This window comes from Schistocerca nitens, chromosome 4 (genome assembly GCF_023898315.1).
Source record: "Schistocerca nitens isolate TAMUIC-IGC-003100 chromosome 4, iqSchNite1.1, whole genome shotgun sequence".
NCBI classification, from domain to species: Eukaryota; Metazoa; Arthropoda; class Insecta; order Orthoptera; family Acrididae; genus Schistocerca; species Schistocerca nitens.
In genome coordinates, this window is record NC_064617.1 from 50,551,999 (window position 1) to 50,570,575 (window position 18,577).

Genomic DNA, 18,577 nt, shown 5'->3' on the forward strand with positions numbered 1-18,577 from the left:
GTGATACTAAAAGGTATCAGATAGATTATATAATGGTAAGACAGAGATTTAGGAACCAGGTTTTAAATTGTAAGACATTTCCAGGGGCAGATGTGGATTCTGACCACAATCTATTGGTTATGATCTGCAGATTGAAACTGAAGAAACTGCAAAAAGGTGGGAATTTAAGGATATGGGACCTGGATAATTTGAAAGAATGAGAGGTTGTAGAGAGTTTCAGGGAGAGCATAAGGGAACAATTGACAGGAATGGGGGAAAGAAATACAGTAGAAGAAGAATGGGTAGCTCTGAGGGATGAAGTAGTGAAGGCAGCAGAGGATCAAATAGGTAAAAAGACGAGGGATAATAGAAATCCTTGGGTAACAGAAGAAATATTGAATTTAATTGATGAAAGGAGAAAATATAAAAATGCAGTAAATGAAACAGGCAAAAAGGAATACAAACGTCTCAAAAATGAAATCGACAGGAAGTGCAAAATGGCTAAGCAGGGATGGCTAGAGGACAAATGTAAGGATGTAGAGGCTTGTCTCACTAGGGGTAAGATAGATACTGCCTACAGGAAAATTAGAGAGACCTTTGGAGAGAAGAGAACCACTTGTATGAATATCAAGAGCTCAGATGGCAACCCAGTTCTAAGCAAAGAAGGGAAGGCAGAAAGGTGGAAGGAGTATATAGAGGGTTTATACAAGGGCGAAGTACTTGAGGACAATATTATGGAAATGGAAGAGGATGTAGACGAAGACGAAATGGGAGATATGATACTGCGTGAAGAGTTTGACAGAGCACTGAAAGACCGGAGTCGAAACAAGGCCCCGGGAGTAGACAACATTCCATTAGAACTACTGATGGCCTTGGGAGAGCCAGTCCTGACAAAACTCTACCATCTGGTGAGCAAGATGTATGAGACAGGCGAAATACCCTCAGACTTGAAGAAGAATATAATAATTCCAATCCCAAAGAAAGCAGGTGTTGACAGATGTGAAAATTACCGATCTATCAGTTTAATAAGTCACAGCTGCAAAATACTAACGCGAATTCTTTACAGACGAATGGAAAACCTGGTAGAAGCGGACCTCGGGGAAGATCAGTTTGGATTCCGTAGAAATGTTGGAACACGTGAGGCGATACTAACCTTACGACTTACCTTAGAAGAAATATTAAGAAAAGGCAAACCCACGTTTCTAGCATTTGTAGACTTAGAGAAAGCTTTTGACAATGTTAACTGGAATACTCTCTTTCAAATTCTGAAGGTGGCAGGGGTAAAATACAGGGAGCGAAAGGCTATTTACAATTTGTACAGAAACCAGATGGCAGTTGTAAGAGTCGAGGGGCATGAAATGGAAGCAGTGGTTGGGAAAGGAGTGAGACAGGGTTGTAGCCTCTCCCCGATGTTATTCAATCTGTATATTGAGCAAGCAGTAAAGGAAACAAAAGAAAAATTCGGAGTACGCATTAAAATTCATGGAGAAGAAGTAAAAACTTTGAGGTTCACCGCTGACATTGTAATTCTGTCAGAGACAGCAAAAGACTTGGAAGAGCAGTTGAACGGAATGGACAGTGTCTTGAAAGGAGGATATAAGATGAACATCAATAAAAGCAAAACGAGGATAATAAAATGTAGTCAAATTAAATCGGGTGATGCTGAGGGAATTAGATTAGGAAATGAGACACTTAAAGTAGTAAAGGAGTTTTGCTATTTAGGGAGTAAAATAACTGATGATGGTCGAAGTAGACAGGATATAAAATGTAGACTGGCAATGGCAAGGAAATCGTTTCTGAAGAAGAGAAATTTGTTAACATCGAGTATAGATTTAAGTGTCAGGAAGTCGTTTCTGAAAGTATTTGTATGGAGTGTAGCCATGTATGGAAGTGAAACATGGACGATAACTAGTGTGGACAAGAAGAGAATAGAAGCTTTCGAAATGTGGTGCACAGAAGAATGCTGAAGATAAGGTGGGTAGATCACGTAACTAATGAGGAGGTATTGAATAGGACTGGGGAGAAGAGAAGTTTGTGGCACAACTTGACTAGAAGAAGGGATCGATTGGTAGGACATGTTTTGAGGCATCAAGGGATCACAAATTTAGCATTGGAGGGCAGCGTGGAGGGTAAAAATCGTAGAGGGAGACCAAGAGATGAATACACTAAGCAGATTCAGAAGGATGTAGGTTGCAGTAGGTACTGGGAGATGAAGAAGCTTGCACAGGATAGAGTAGCATGGAGAGCTGCATCAAACCAGTCTCAGGACTGAAGACCACAACAACAACAACACTGTGCACGTTGCAATTAGTTTAATCTTACCTACACGACTCCTACGGAGGCGAGACGTAAACAGTTGTTGCATATTCCTAGATCTCTCACTTAAAGCTCAAACTTTGTAGTAGGCTCTCACTGGACTATTTGTGTCCCTCTTCAACCGTCTATCAGTTCAGGTTTTTCAGCATTTCCGTGGCGCATTCCAATGGGTCAAACATCCATGTGACCATTTGCGTTGCCCTTCCAGTATTTCTAAATAGTACGCGTCAGACACATTTGAAAATTATTCTAGGATGAGTCACACATGTGCTTTGTGAGCAGTCTCCTTTGTAGACTAACTTCTTCTTCCTAGTATACTGCGAATGAACCGCAGTCTGCCACCTGCTTTACCTGCTACCGAAGCTATGTGATCGTTGCATCATATCGCTGCAAATTGTTGCACCAATTGCTGACTTATTCCAGTGGTGACTCATTGATATTATAATCATAAGATACTACGTTATTTCGTTCTGTGAAGTGCACAATTTTATATTTTAGAACATCCAAAGCAACTTCGCAATATTTACACCTGAAAATATGACTGAATATTTGTAAAGCCTTTTTCAGACAGTACTTCCTCATAAATACCGCATTATCAGCGAGACGTCTGTGGTTACTATTCACATCGTGTGTGAGGTCATTAATATACAACTCAGACAACAAGACTCTCAACTAATTTCCCTGGGTCACATCTAAAGTTACTTATGCATCTGTCCACGACTCTCCAGCCAAGACAAAATGCTGCGTCTCCCAACCAATAAATCCACAATGTTGTCAGAAATTTCGTTGTACATGCCATATGACTGTAATTAGCGTTGGTGTGATGCTCAGTCGAATACCTTTCGGAAGTCAAGAAATGCTGTGTCTCCTAGACTGCTTGGATCCGCGGATTTCAGGATGTCATATGAAGAAAGCGCGAGTTGCCTTCTGTATCACCGATGTTTTTGCAAGCCATGCTGGTTTCCATGGAAGTCATTCTGTCTGAATATGTTGTGACATTTGAGTTTAGAGTTATCAAAAACATTGTTACCCTTCTTGTAGATGTGTGGGATCTGTGCTTTCTTCGAAGTAATGTTATCTTCTAACAAGAACTTATGCAATTTGGGCAACAACTGCCAACCAGTGTGGCGACCCCCTTGCCATAACAGAATCGTAGAACTCACACCATATCGTTCATCTACATCGTCGCTGACACATCTACATCTAATATCAACACAGTGTAGTCACAGACATACACACGGCCTGTAAACTAAAACAGTGCAGATCCATCTCGAATCACCTTGTGTTGGCGATGGTGCGAGCGTTGCATTAAAGTTCCAATGCGTTGCCACCATGGCAATGAATGTCAGTGGATGCAGCCTGTGTCTTGCTAATTTGGTAGTCGTCAACGAGCAGTGATATTCCGCCATCCCCATATGAAGAAATTTGTGACCGGTGAGTCGATGTCGTTCGTACTTCTCGTACAACAAACAGTGCAGTTCGGAGATGAAGAATTTTTGGAATTGCTTGAAAATGAGGCTACGAACCCAAAAGTAGCAAGAAGAACGAAAGATACATGAATAAAACAAAAACATTGTAGCCGTGGAAATTTTATTTAGAAAATCAACGTAATGTGAACGTCGTCAGTATGAATGAGATAGCTGTAAGGCGAATGTTAAAGGCCAACAAATTCAGGAATATAAAATAAATAGTGGCGTATAGAGGGTCATCCTAAACTGACTGATTTAAATTTCGTTCAGAGATATTTTGTAAATTTTTTGGTGCAAATGACCAGTGGTCTCTGGTGACCAGTTACATAGCACCTGTATTTTATTTTATTTTTCTCCATTTACGGGTGCAATTGTATCCTAATTGCATTGAAAATACAGAACTGTACGGGTAGTTTTACTGATGAAGAGTTCCGAAAGTGGGAAATGCAAAAATACGATTGTGTGGTGGCCGTTGCTGGGGGAATAGCTCAGCATGGTGGCGCACTTTCACTGGATACAGTGAACCCGTACACTGGGCATAGGAAACTTTGGTGACCCGCCGGCCGGACTTAATGGAAAAAGTCTGTCGCACACCGTCGACGAATGCATTGTTATCCAGATATTTTCATTGCAGTGCACATACAGTGATAAATAGCGATAAGAGATCAAACGAAATATGATTAGTCTGTAACGAGACCAGGGGTCCCTTACACTAAAATACTCTGAAAATATTTCTCAATAAGCTCTAAAATTTTGTCAGTGCAATTTTGTTTCAGACTATAGAGGTACCACAGGTATGTTAAATACCGTGAAAACATAAAACAAATTGTGGGAAATTTCATCCGCTAAGTTCAGTACGGTAACTGCAGTTACTGATAGTGGCAGAATGGAGTTACAGAAGATTGTTATCAAACAGCTACACGGACAAAGTTAGTTCTAAGCACATGTACGCCCAGAGACCGTAGGAGCTATACAGACAAAATATTTTCGGTATATCTGTTGCTGGCAAGGAGATTGTAAACCAGATGATTGATAAGAAGCGACTTCAGCGGTATAAGCTACACCAAAGCTACTTGGCCAGGATAGATGTATGATGCGCTATGACGAATTATACATACATCTTTCCATATCGGACGATGTGTTTACCTATAGCGAACGCAAACGGTCGCTCCCAATTGTGAAGCGTGATGGACAGTGACGGTTCTGTATTGATTTGGGCAGCGATGTAGACAGTTTCACATAGTTCTGTAGTAACGCTGGAGCCTTGTAAGCCACCATGTGAATTGTACGCTGCGTGCTTTATTCCAAACTATGGATAGCATTTTTCATGAGGATGATGGCTGTACGCTGACGGCTGAGAATGCCGGGATGTGGCTTGATAACAGTGAAGCCAAACTAGTCCCAAGGCAGACACATTCGCCGAATTTGGCTATTACCATTTGTGTCTACATTGAAGAAACAGTTAAGGAAACATAGTGTTCATATTATTTAATCCAGTCCTTCTATTCACCTCACTGATAGGAAAGCATTAATATGTTTCGATGAGTACAATTAACATTGATAAGAAAAAGAAAACATATTCAAGAATGCATAGATCATGTATGTGGGGATGTTATCAGATGGTACCACGTAACAAATGTTCACTGTGTTATTTGTCGACACTTGAAAATGAGTATTTTAGTATAGAAACACCTTCACATCAGCTTCAGCAGTTCCACAAGAGTGAAAATATTTTCTATTACAAGTTTGGATACAGCTTAATTTGAAAAACAAATTTGCTGTGACTATGGTAGCAATAAGAATATTTTTAGTAAAAGTTACGTGGCTGGCAAATTTACGGCAAGACAGGTATTAGTTGTTGTTGAATTATTCGCGCTCTCCTTATGTGAAATACGTGTTCTTCGTAAGGTCTTCTGTATGCAGCGCTGTACCTCCCGCCAGGAATCAAATACCTATTTTGTCATCATAGCCGCAGCACACGGCCTCACTTAGCTGTGCGCAGTCTTTAAACAAACACATTCGCAGACTCCTCACTTCTGTGGGAATGCGAGGTTTGTCAAGGAATTCATTGATGAAATCTTCTCGGGTTATCAGCCAAGCCCTGCCGTTGTGTTGTAGCAACGTTTTGACGAGTCACTTTCTCGTCATTTTCAGGCGAAGAATTTTGTATTCCTGCATTTGGTGGCCTTTAACTTTTGTCATACAGCTAGCTTATTGATACTAATGACTTACAGATCAGCTCTGTTTTTTTACACATTATTGCTGATTTTTAACTAAAATTTCCACAGCAACACTGTGTTTGTTTTACTTATTTGTCTCCCGTTCTTGCTGCTAGTTTGGGGTTCGTAGCCTCATTTTGAAGTAATCTCAAAAATTCTTTATCTCCGAACTACACTACCTGTTGTCGATTAGTATATGTGATGAGTACAAACACCATCTGCTCCCCATACGCAGATTTCTTCGTATGGAGTGACGGAAAGTCACTACTCGTTGACCACTACCGTTCGAGCAAGGTATAGCGAGCATCCACTCACATTTATTGCCTTGGTAGCAACATGTTGAATGTTTAAAGCATCGATCGCACCATCCCTAACACAAGGTAGCTAGAGTTGGATCTGCAGTTTTCACTGCAAGCTCACCAGCCGTCTGTGTGTATATTACCGCTTTTGAATGATAATCTGACTATATTTTATTATTCTCTGTTGCTGCTGTCCACTCTGGAACATATTAACCTGCACTCTGCGCAGTTCGATGCTCTTTTGATTTTTTTTTTAAATCTGATGCACTTCTTTTTGTCGACCTCAAAACTTTTCCTTAAACGCTAACGTTTGTGGTATGCCAAGTAGGGAGTCAGACGGTAACTTCTCTCCTTACAGTTATTTCTCTTTTCGCTTGTCAGTCAGTGATACCACTTTCCTTTCCGTCTCTTCATTATTTGTGTTCCATCACGCTCCTCTTTTCTCTCGTCTCCTCTTTTCTCTCTAGTCGTCCGTCCATTGTTGCCAGAGAAGTCAGTTAAAACCCATCTGCTTGAAACTTACCCTTGTTCCTCTTCTTTCCATTCACGAATATAAACTGTGCTTTACTTTCTTCGATATCTACTACTCTTTCAACTGTCTCTCTAAAAATTATTTTTAAGTGTTCAAATCCATATGCGTTGTAATGAATCTCATCTAAAATATGTAGTAGAACGCCTGTTGAACGTAAGAGTGAGTCTGATGACCCTAGGTGCTCTAGAATAAATAAATGAAACACGTAATGCCTGAGCAGTGGGTGTCATAAAATAACAGAGCTTGCCTTACCGTCTTTGTCCTCGTCCGCGACAAGCGCCTCCAACTCGAGCTCGTCGATCATGAGCCCGAGAGTCTGCAGGATGGTGCGCACCTTCTCCTTGTCGATGCGGCCCGTCTTTCCAGAGTCGAACATGGAGAAGGCCCGCTTGAGCACTGCAACACACACACGCCACACCAGCTGACAGCGTTGTTCTATGCATTTCGGGGTATTAGGGTTCCATTATGACGAGGGTTTACACTGAGGCGATAAAAGTCATGGCATAGCGATGTGCACATATAAAGATTGCAGCAGTCTCGTGTACACGAGTTCTAAAGGGGCAGCGCATAGGCGGAGCTGTTATTTGTACTCAGATGATTTACGTGAAAAGGTTTCCGACATGATTAGGGCCGCACGACGACAGTTAGCAGATTTTGAATACGGAATGGTTGTTGGAGCTACACGCATGTAACATTCGTTTTCGGATGTCGTTAGGGAATTCAATATTCCGAAATACACAGGCATTATATCTATCCACGGCCAACGCAGTGGCTGAAGGTCTTCACTTAACGACCAAAAGCAGCGGTCTTTGCGTATAGTTGTCAGTGGTTCAAATGGTTCAAATGGCTCTGACCACTATGGGACTTAACTTCTGAGGTCATCAGTCCCATAGAACTTAGAACTACGAGTACTTAAACCTAACTAACCTAAGGACATCACACACATCCATGCCCGAGGCAGGATTCGAACCTGCGACCGTAGCGGTCTCGCTGTTCCAGACTGTAGCGACTAGAACAGTTCGTCCACTCCGGCTGTCAGTTGTCAGTGCTAACAGACAAGCAACAATGGATGGAATTAGCACACAAATCAATGTGACGGCGTACGACAGACGTGTCGGTTAGGACAGTGCGGCGGAATTTGGCGTTAATCGGCTATGGCAGCAGATGACCGATCAGTCCCGATTTCAGTTGGTAAGAGGTGATGGTAGGGTTCGAGCGTGGCGCAGATCCCACAAAGCCACGGAGCCACGGTATCAACAAGTCACTGTGCAAGTTGGTGATGGCTCCGTAATGGTGTGGGCTGTGTTTACATGGAGTGGACTGGGTCCTCTCGTCCAACTGAGCCGATCATTGAATGTAAATGTGATGTTGGGCTACTTGGAAATCATTTTCAGCCATTGGTGGACTTCATGTTCCCAAATAACGATGGAATTTTTATGGATGATATTGCGCCATGTCACCGGGCCACAATGGCTCGTGATTAGTTTGAATGATATGCTGTACAATTGGAGCGAATGATTTGGCCACACTAATCGCTCGACGTCATTCCCTCCGAACACTTATGGAACATAATCGTGCACAAAGTCCTGCACTGGCAACACTTTCGCAGTTATGGATGGCTATAGAGTAAGCATGGCTCCGTATTTCTGCAGGTGACTTCCAACGACTATGAGTTGTTGCCCTACGCCGGACAAAAGGAGGACTGACACGATGTTAGGAGGTATCCCATGACTTTCGTCATTTAAAAATTAAAATTAAGAAGCTATTCGCGATTTGTTTACACTTTTTGTGGGCAACCTCTGGCAGTGTATTTCGATGCTCACAGTCTCTTTTTCCTTTCGTACTAAACATAAACGTTCTACAAACTAGTTTCTAGCAATTGAATGCGAAGTAAACACCTGTCTGCTGACGTTACTGAAAACCGACCAGTCTGCATCACTTCCATGACAATAACATAAATTTCTAATAGTAGCTCATTTAACTTACGTGCTAGAAATTCCACATCAGTATTTTGATTACACAGCGTAGCTCCATTCTTTCCGGCTGTTTTTGTTTGTTGCATCTGCTGGTTCTTAAAAGTTTTTCTCACAGAGGAACAAGATGTGTCGCGACCACTCCGTAGCTCGTTGATGGCATCATTTTCGACAGACATAGCTTTGCACATTATTTTCTGTTTAACATTACGCCTGTTGTTGGCGGAGACATCGTTCTAGACAAGTGCAATCTCTCCGTACGTGTCCACCAACAGTGCGACTAGATTATATGAATAGATAAAGTCTTCACTGTTGGCGTAACACAATTAGTAATAATTGCACAATAATTTTCACCGCGATTTCGCTGTGATTGGTACAGTTCCTTTCGAGCTTCCATTGGATGCCAATTCTAGTAATTCGAATACAAATATAGAGCGGAGAGGGACAGTTCACAGAAGTGAAGTCTACGCTCATGGAGCGTTGCCAACATTTTTCTGTTCTCATTACTACCAACAAACTATTCATTCTATGGAGAAGGACGTGTAGGTGGTAGGAGTGATATAGCAACAAGTGTTTCATCACACAACTATTCGCACACAACGCATCAAAATTAAATACAGAGTTAACAGTTTGGCAGAGTATTGTTTGGTTACGAACGATAACAAAACCTCAAGAGTGAACAGTACTGGTTAGTTAGTTATATGTTATGCAGACCTTTCGAACAACTTCTTTTAACGAAATGATGTTCAAAAATGGTTCAAATCGCTCTGAGAGTTATGGAATTTAACATATGAGGTCATCAGTCCCCTAGAAAAAAAATGGCTCTGAGCACTATGGGACTTAATATCTAAGGTAATCAGTCCCCTAGAACTTAGAACTGACTGAAGCGCCTAGAACCGCTCGGTCACTCCGGCCGGCGAAATGATATTGATCGAGTCAGTTTACAGTTTGCGTACGCACGATTAGTTTCCATGGATAGCTACGTGCTGGCCATTCACAAGTTCCTAAATGGCGCTCCGGCCTGTATGTAACACCAGCAAACATATAATATTCCTGCCCTAGTCGTGAAGCAACTCTTAAATCTAGTTTTCTTTAGGCTACATGTTCTTAAATAAATAGTCGCCTATGGAGTGAAGGAGTTGTACAGAAGAAATAATTGTAAGTTAGATTTAAGAGTTGCTTTACTGTCAATCAGATACTTTATTATTCGACAAATGACTAAACATTTTTGTTGCTGCATATTGAACTCCTTTATGAGCCACTGACAGCACTCGTAATGGGTCATAAAGGTCATATTTTCCTCTAGTGTTTTAGGTGAAGAGATTGGTATTCTTATAAAATTGTTATGAATTATTCATGATGAATTTCATTACTGGAGATATATATATATATATATATATATATATATATATATATATATATATATATATATATATAGTGAAGGGTTGTTAAAACGCCTTATTACTTGACGAGGTACGGCAAGATGACTATAGTTGAACACTACCACTACATGCCCTTCTTACACGCTTTTGTGCACTCGATACCTTTTTTCCGAGTTATGGGTTAGTCCAAAAAATTATTCCATAAGACATTATTGAGAGGAAATATTTTATGAAAATCATTCATTTGTTTCCTATACCAGCAGTTATACGAACAGCAGGAGTAATTGAGGTTAACTGTATGAGCAGCTCAGTAATATGCATCATTCAGTCCTAGCTTGGAGCCTTCTACCCTGTTCACTGACTCTTGTTCGTGTGCTGTATCAATAATTGGCACGACGTATTTGTTTTACATAACTGAATATAGTTTGTTTTCTCAAAATTTAGAAAGAGTCCACTTAATTCTCCCAATTTTCTTTGAATTATTTAATACAACCGGTTTTATTCCGTTTCTTAAGTATGATTCAAACCAGTTGTTTGTAAGGCCATTAATTCCATAAAACTTAACTTTTTATAAGATAGTAATACGATCTACACAATCAGACGCCTTGATCAGATGACAGAAAGTACCACTGTTGATATTTTATTATTTAAGCGTACCTGTACAAATAGTATCCGCATTGGAGCAACCCTTCTGGACCCAAACATTGATGTACCAAGTAAATTGCTTCTACTTAAATGTAAGACGTGCTGAGATTGATTCGACACTCGTCTTTTGTGCAGCAGAGAACCGAGAAAGAATAAATGCACAACGTATTTTGTTCAGGTGGTGTCCCACAGATCGTAAATGTATGAAGAAGTCAGTCAGAGAGCATTTCATATAAAAGCAGGGAAACTGAATGTAGACTACATACGAAAATTATTTAGCTGTCAATCCATTTTACTCTTGATGGCTGTGGATAATGATGTCTTCAATTTCACTTTTATCGACGCCACTGTAAGAATGGTACCGTACTGACCGTTCAGTTCCGGTTGGAAGAAAACTGCTAATGACTAAATGGTTCATAAAATTACTATCTTCAAAAGTGCAAAGATTTGACTGTATCTGCCTATAGTATTGTTAATAGATGTTTTCTTTTATTACAACTAACAATTCGGAAAATGTTTGAAGAAAGATTGGTTGGATGTTAGACTGGGTCATCAAATGATTAATTTAATAAGTACATGAAACTTATTACTTACTTTGGACTTGCTCAGAATCCAGTGCTTCAGTCTGAAACAGAGAAGACAAGAGTGATAAGATGAACTCTGTAACTTTCGCAGTATCTCCCTACCGAGCTAATACTAAAACATGCATGGAACTGGACTCACAATGACTGAAACTGAGGTCATTTTGACACTGGCATTATAAATATATAGTACTGCAGAATGATGACTAAGCAAGACTACTCATCGTGAATATAAACAGACTACATTGAAGCAGTTGTCATGTCGTTCCTATTATTGATTTACAGTAGGCCATATACGACAAAAATGCGTACTTGCTTCCATTCTAGAAGGTAAGAAAATACCTGGAAGCAGTTGACACCTATTTCACGCTATACGAGAAATTTAATAGCCATAAGGTTTCAGCCGTAAAATAACCCGCTAAGACAGCTGTAGTTTTTATGTAATACGCCGGCGGCAAAACGAGCGTTGCGGCGCATTGGTTAAAATGCTGGGCCCCTGCATTCCCGTCCACAGGTTGATTTTCCACGCTTTTCCAAAATCGACTAAGGTGAATCTCAGAATGGTTCCTCATTTTTGTCCTAACCGAGATTTTGCTGCACTTCTAATCATCTCTTCAACAGGAAGTTTATCTCAGATGGCCTTAAGATTTTCTTCCTATTCGAAAATGTGATACATTCCGGTTTTGAATCCCAACAGTCGTTTATCTATCACACAACTTTTCACTCATTTAATATGATATGGGATAGTTCTCCTAGGACAAGCCCGATTACCAACGTCAAAACCTGGGAAAACAGTATAGTATACCACCAAACTGGTTTCTTTCTCACCATATGTGAAAAACACACACCGTCCGGTAATAAATAGGACTCACAGAAAATTAACGATTACGTAATGGAAAAACAGTTTTTGCTATTTCCGCAGTATTTCAGTACCCGTTTATGTGAATATGAGCACAGACCCAGTAATGAAACACACAACAATCACTCTATGCCTCCACTGGCAGTTCTTTAGGTGCCAAAATCAGTTGTAATCTTTCTCTCTGTTACTTCCTTGTTGCGAAAATGAATGTCGGTATAATGAATATATGTTAGAAGCAGAAGAGAGCAGCTAGTTCATCGCTGAGGAACATCTAATAAAGCATTACACTACTCACTGATGAGCCAGGAATAGTATGACCACCTGCTTAACAGCTTGTTTGTCCGTCTTTGGAACGAAATACATCACTGATTCTGCGTATCAGGGATACGACAGTTTGCTCTTAGGTTTGTGGAGGTATGTGACATGAGATGTCTACGCACAGGTCATGTAATTCGCATAAATACCGGGCCGCTGATTTGCGTACGCAGTGACGGCGTCCTATAGCAGCTCAGACGAGGTCCATGGGATTTAAATCAGGTGAATTTGGTCGCCGAGACAGCAACTTGGGTTCACCATAACGCTCCTCAAACCACTGTGACACGGTTCTGGCTTCGAGACAAGGACAATTATACTGCTGAAAGATAACATCGCCGTTGGGGAAGGCATCGAGCATGAAGGGATGCAGGTGGTTCGAATCTGTCACCGTGTCTTAGATTACTACTGTATGTCCCAAGTAAGCGCAGAAGAGTGTCCGCCATAGCATAATACTGCTCCCACCAGCCTGCGTCTGTGGTGCGCTTCGCGTTTCGAGTCGCCTTTCACCTCGATGACGGTGTCTGTGGAGACGACCGTCGACCTAGTGTAGCAAAAATATGATTGACCCGAAGAGCCGACACGTTTCCATTGACCGACGGTCGAATCCCGATGGTCCCGCGCCCGCTGGAATCGTAACTAACGATGTCGTTGGGTCAGAATGGGAACACATAAGGGTGGTCTGCTGCGGAGCTACGTGTTCAACAGCGTACGATGAACGGTGTGCTCTGAAACACCTATGCGTGCACCAGTGCCAGGGTCTTTCGACGGAGATGCTACAGATCACCATCTGTCCTACTTTACAGAGCAGACAAGCCTCCGAATCCCACGTTCTCTGAAGAGTCGTGGACGTCCAACCATTTAGAGCCTTGAGGTAGTTTCACTGTCCTTCTACCTATTTCCCTAGATATTCACAATAGTACGTGTACATTCGACCAGCTTCGCCGTTTTCGAGATACTCGTTCAGAGGCTCTGCGTAATAATAATAATATGCCCTTTGTCAGAGTCGCATATCTCTATGAATTTCCCCACTTGCAGCCCATATCTTCAGAAGGGTGACATCCTTCCGCGTCTGCTCCGCTTACATACTTTTGTTACTGCGTCATGTATCCGCAGCGCCACCAGTGATCATAATGTTTTGGCTTATCGATGTATATGAACCTTGAGAATGAGTAATGAGAATAGGAAGTTCCTTTTAAAAAAAGGAAATCGCCGCATTCAGAGTTACTGAACTGAATAAGAGACAAATAAACGTAAGTTAGCCATCATCAATAAGAAGAATGAGCATCTGAAAATCAAGTTCTATTTCTCTACGCTTTTATTTCTCATACCACTCCAACTCCCCTTCGACACCGTGCTCCATAACACGAAAACACGACGCTCGCGCCCATAGACACACACACACACACACACACACACACACACACACACACACACCCGCGCGCGCGGACATTGACAAATACGGAACCACACAAAAAACACACCACCTTGCCATGCCTAACTCGGTGTAAGAAAACTCTTACCATTCAAAACTTTTCCAGACGCCTCGGAATGGATAAATACAAATCCTGTATGGTTTAGAGTGGAATCTTTTACCATTATTCCTGCAAAAAGTGGTAAGTTCAAGTAAGAGTAATGGAGATGGATAGCGATCACGCGCTCTCTTTCCAAAGTAGACCACAAAGGCTCAATAATATTGAGATCTGGTGACTGTTGTGGCCAGGGGAGATGCGACAATTCATCATCGTGCTATCAAATCCAGTCCTGGATTATACGAGCTTTGCGAGCTGGGGCCCTCTCCTCTTGGAACCCAGCATCACCATTGGAGAGCGATCACTGCATCATGGGATGGAGCTGATCAGCCGAAACGTTCAAATTACCCTTGACAGAAATGCGACCTTTTAGAATGACCATGATGCAAATGAAACACCACGATATGCCTGCCGAAATCATCATCTAACCCCTGCCGTGTTTCACTCTTGGGACGTAAATTCGACCAGACGTTGGAAACAATGTGCAGCAAGATCCAGTCAATCTTATGGCTTTCTTCCAGTGCTCCACGGTCCAGGTTTTATGCGCTCGCCACCACGTTTTCCTGTTATGATCATTTGCATCACTGTTTAGTAGTTTTGCAAATGCAGTTCGCCCTGCAATTCCCAGATTATGCCCTGCAATTCCCAGATTATGGAGCTCCATTCGTGTTCTTTTGGTGCTGCTATTACAACATTGATTTCTCCAATGACAACAGCTGTCGGCCTATTGTTTTTCATCACTATGCTCTTCAGTGACCGTCTGTCACGATCACTGAAAACACACTTCGCCTGTGTTGTGATTTAGCGGATGACGATTTTCCGCTTTTCCTGTAAAACCTTGGATATGATGCTGCTTGAGACATAAAACACGAAATGATCCACCATATGAGCACCAACACTGGCCACATCCTGAACCACGTACCACCTTCGTAATGCACTCACAAATACTCAGAATAACTGTTCTGACCACGACTGGCACTTTCAGCGTATTGAGGACATTTTACAAGTGCCGCTCGTGGTCAAACGCAATAGCATCACCTACAGGATTGCCTAGCATCTGGATTTATGTTCAAGCACACAGTTTTTTGTCCAACGGTATACATAACAAATGAATTCGAATGGCACTTTTTCCCACAAAAAGACAAAAGATGTTTGGACTGGGAGGTTGGTATCATCATTAGGCTGCAAAACAGAAGAAAAAAAGGACACTTGCATGACATGCACAGTCCGTTCGGCCAGATCTGTCACTGTCAATATGAAGTTTGTGTAGCTGTTTCGCTCATTTACCGAGACCAATCGCGTTACGTTTTTTGTTTACTTTTCTGTGTCAACAGATAAATGTAGCAGTAGTTAGCGGCAGTTTTAGGTGACAATGATTTTCGGTTTTGACGGCAAACTTTAGCTCTTAGCAGCTAAAACTTGGCAACAGCATTTGTCAGCTTTCTGGGATCTTCTCGCACTATATGTGGCATAGAGAAAACGTGAACAAAATTTGAGTGAACGTGCCACATAAAGCTTCCAACAACCCAAAAGCAGACCCGGCGTAGCACGGATATCTATGTTAGCTATGAAATTTTGTACGTTAAGTGTCACAAAATTTATCACAGCGGGAAGCACTAGACGTTCCTTACAATCTATAAAGCCAAAAACATTTTAAAAACAAAAGAAGTCCTGAAAATTATCCTCTGACGTATCTTTTGTTAATATTAATTCTGTTCGTATTAAACATGCTATTTGATTACAAAGTGAATTACGCGATATTAGGTTAATTAGTCATGACAAAGGATTTACGTGAAGTAAAATAACCATTTGTAAATGTAATGTCAAAATGATTAAATTGCAGCATTCCATCTGCGCGTCTTTTACGAATACGCTGCTTTTAAGCCACCCGCTTGAGCTCTCCAATTCTCAGAGCAGAGATGCGAATCAATCCCGCTGTGCTTTGAATCAGAGGCTGGATGCTGCTTGGCTTTGTTCCTTTGTTAACGGCAAATCCACCTCTGCAGCGGGTCGAGCCGGCAGCTAGCCGAACACAAAGGCCGGCTGTCCCTGCAAGCAGGGGAATCCCCGGCCGCGACGCTTCTGATATCTGATGGCGAGTGCAAGCGTTTCACACTTGCCAGACAGCGGCTGCTCTCGTTAACGCCGTGGGTGGCGAGAGCCGTCCAAATACAGAACTGCTGACGCTTTGAAAATTGGCACCTCGAGTTCCAGCAACAGCCTCATCGGGAGTGTCCATTCACATTCGTGTACGTCATCGTCATTGGATTAAGCTGTCGTTCACACAGATACACAAATTGTATACTCAGAAGACCTTTCAAACAACTGAAGCAGAGAAAGCTGCTGCGTAGAATCTGGCGCGGTTCTACCGGCCAATGGTAAAGTTGACTGCGTAACGTGATTGGCTCTCTGTGTAAGTGTGGAGAGTAGGACAGTCCAGACAACGACTCCTTCTCGCGCGAGGACTTCCACCTCCTAAACCATGTAGTGACATTCGCCGATACCTTTCAATAGCAACAAAGATAACATTTTTGCAAGCCTGGTAAATGCAGCAGTACGAACCAGTCACCCTCAACAATATCATAGCGAATATGAAAATCCTTTGTAATATTTAAGACTGGACGTTTATCCAATATCAAAGCTGAAGGAATAAAAATATTTGAGAGGGAAAAATCAAAGAATACGTCTGCTGTAGATGAAAGGATACGTCAAAGGAAAGAGTTTACGATATAACTAAGATACCCAGAACAAAAAATAGTTACAGTATCTAAAAACATTACAATGACGCGCTACAACACAGTAGTTATTACCAAATGCCTACAAGCCAGCGTATTTTTAGTACCAACTTATACACCTGAAACGTTAGAATTATGAGAAAGAACAAACATAGGAACAGTGTTATGTCCTGTAAAACTTTCAGAGTTTTGGAAAGTATTATACTAGGTCTACAATTTTGCTTCTGCCGTTTTTTCCCGAAGTTCACGGCTTTATTGTGAAAAACTTACAAAAAATTATAATTCATAGTATTGCCCATCGCTGGCCACTACATTCCCCCATCTTTCGGATAGCATACGAATCCCGTCTTTTGTGAGGATCCATGAATCGATTCAATTTTACACTTGTTCATATGATCGGAAGTGCTGGTCAGCCAGACTGTATGCCACTGATCGAAAAGGATTGTCGTCAGAGAGAGCAACGTATGGAGAATACACCGGGAGGGACAGGACTCCTCATTTTAACGTTTTCATGTTTGTTTTGACGGGTTTTGCGACATGGGATCCAGCGCTGACCTACTGCAAAATTACCTTTACGTGTCTATCGCTGTATTGTGGCCATTTGTCTTTCAGTGCTGGGATAGAACGCATCAATTGCTTTCGATAATGATGTCCTGTGACTGTCTTCGTCTGTTTTAGTAGCTACGAAAACGTTCTGTCTTCCACCGCCATGCCGGTCTTCAACATCAAAATCACCGTTCTTAAGGCATTGAAAACATTCTCTGCATGTTCCTCCACTAATAGTTCCTTTACCATTGGTCTTACCCAGCATTTTAAGCGCCACAGCCGCAGATTTCTTCAAGTTAAATCAGAAAATTAAAACTTACGGCAAATGGCGAGAACCGGGTACGTAAGTTAACGTGCTTAATCGAGAATAACATTATGATGCAATCACAAATCGACTAATATTTTTATGACATTATGTTTACAGATGCCTAAGCTTATTGTATTACACCTGTGATCAACCACCTGAACCCCACTTGCCGCTGCTTCCGTCTATTGCAAAACGGCGGAAGCAAAGTTGTAGACCTAATATCTGTCAGAATACTGAAAACATTTCAGAAACAATGAGGAACAAAAGACTGATGTTCTTTGCGAGAATTTACAGAATGAATGAAAAAAAAATACGAACCAAAATGAGCTTCCGCTATCTTTTGGGGGAGGGGGGATTGAACAACCATCTGGATTCAAGGACCGAGCGAGGTGCCGCAGTGGTTATCACACTGGACTCGCGTTCGGGAGGACGACGGTTCAAACCCGCGTCCGGCCATCCTGATTTAGGATTTCCGTGAATTCCTTAAATCGCTTCATAAAAATGCCGGAATGGTTTCTTTGAAAGGGCACGGTCGACTTTTTTCCCTAATCCGATGGGACCGATGACATCGCTGTATGGTTTCTTCTGCCAGATCAACCAACCTGGATTCAAGAGGTCAACAAATATTTAGAAACGAGCAACATAAGAACATGTAATGGAAAGAAACATCTTTAGAAGGAAACCTTCCAAATGGAAGGTTCCGGAAGGACACGTTCTGTAAAGAAAGGAAAAAGAAACATAGAAAAACATTGAAGAAATACGAATAAAATGGAAGAACAGCGACAAACAAAGAAATTGAATTAAAAGGCAGTCCATATAAGGCCCTAAAGCAGAAAGATGAAAAGCTACTATCAATAAAGGATCTCAGCTCCACCGCCATTCGATCAAATG

At 41.6% G+C, this 18,577-nt stretch overlaps 1 protein-coding gene across 1 annotated transcript in view; it reads right to left on the bottom strand.

The window, feature by feature from the left end:
• The window catches only part of LOC126252532 (troponin C-like), a 60,069-nt gene that overhangs the window by 22,103 nt on the left and 19,389 nt on the right, over positions 1 to 18,577 (bottom strand). Inside the window, exons 2-3 of the mRNA XM_049953427.1 lie at positions 11,409 to 11,439; positions 7,067 to 7,210 (exon numbers count right to left, since the gene is read on the bottom strand). Of these exons, the coding sequence (XP_049809384.1) occupies positions 7,067 to 7,210; positions 11,409 to 11,439 (175 nt within the window). The remainder of the gene's footprint in view (positions 1 to 7,066; positions 7,211 to 11,408; positions 11,440 to 18,577) is intronic.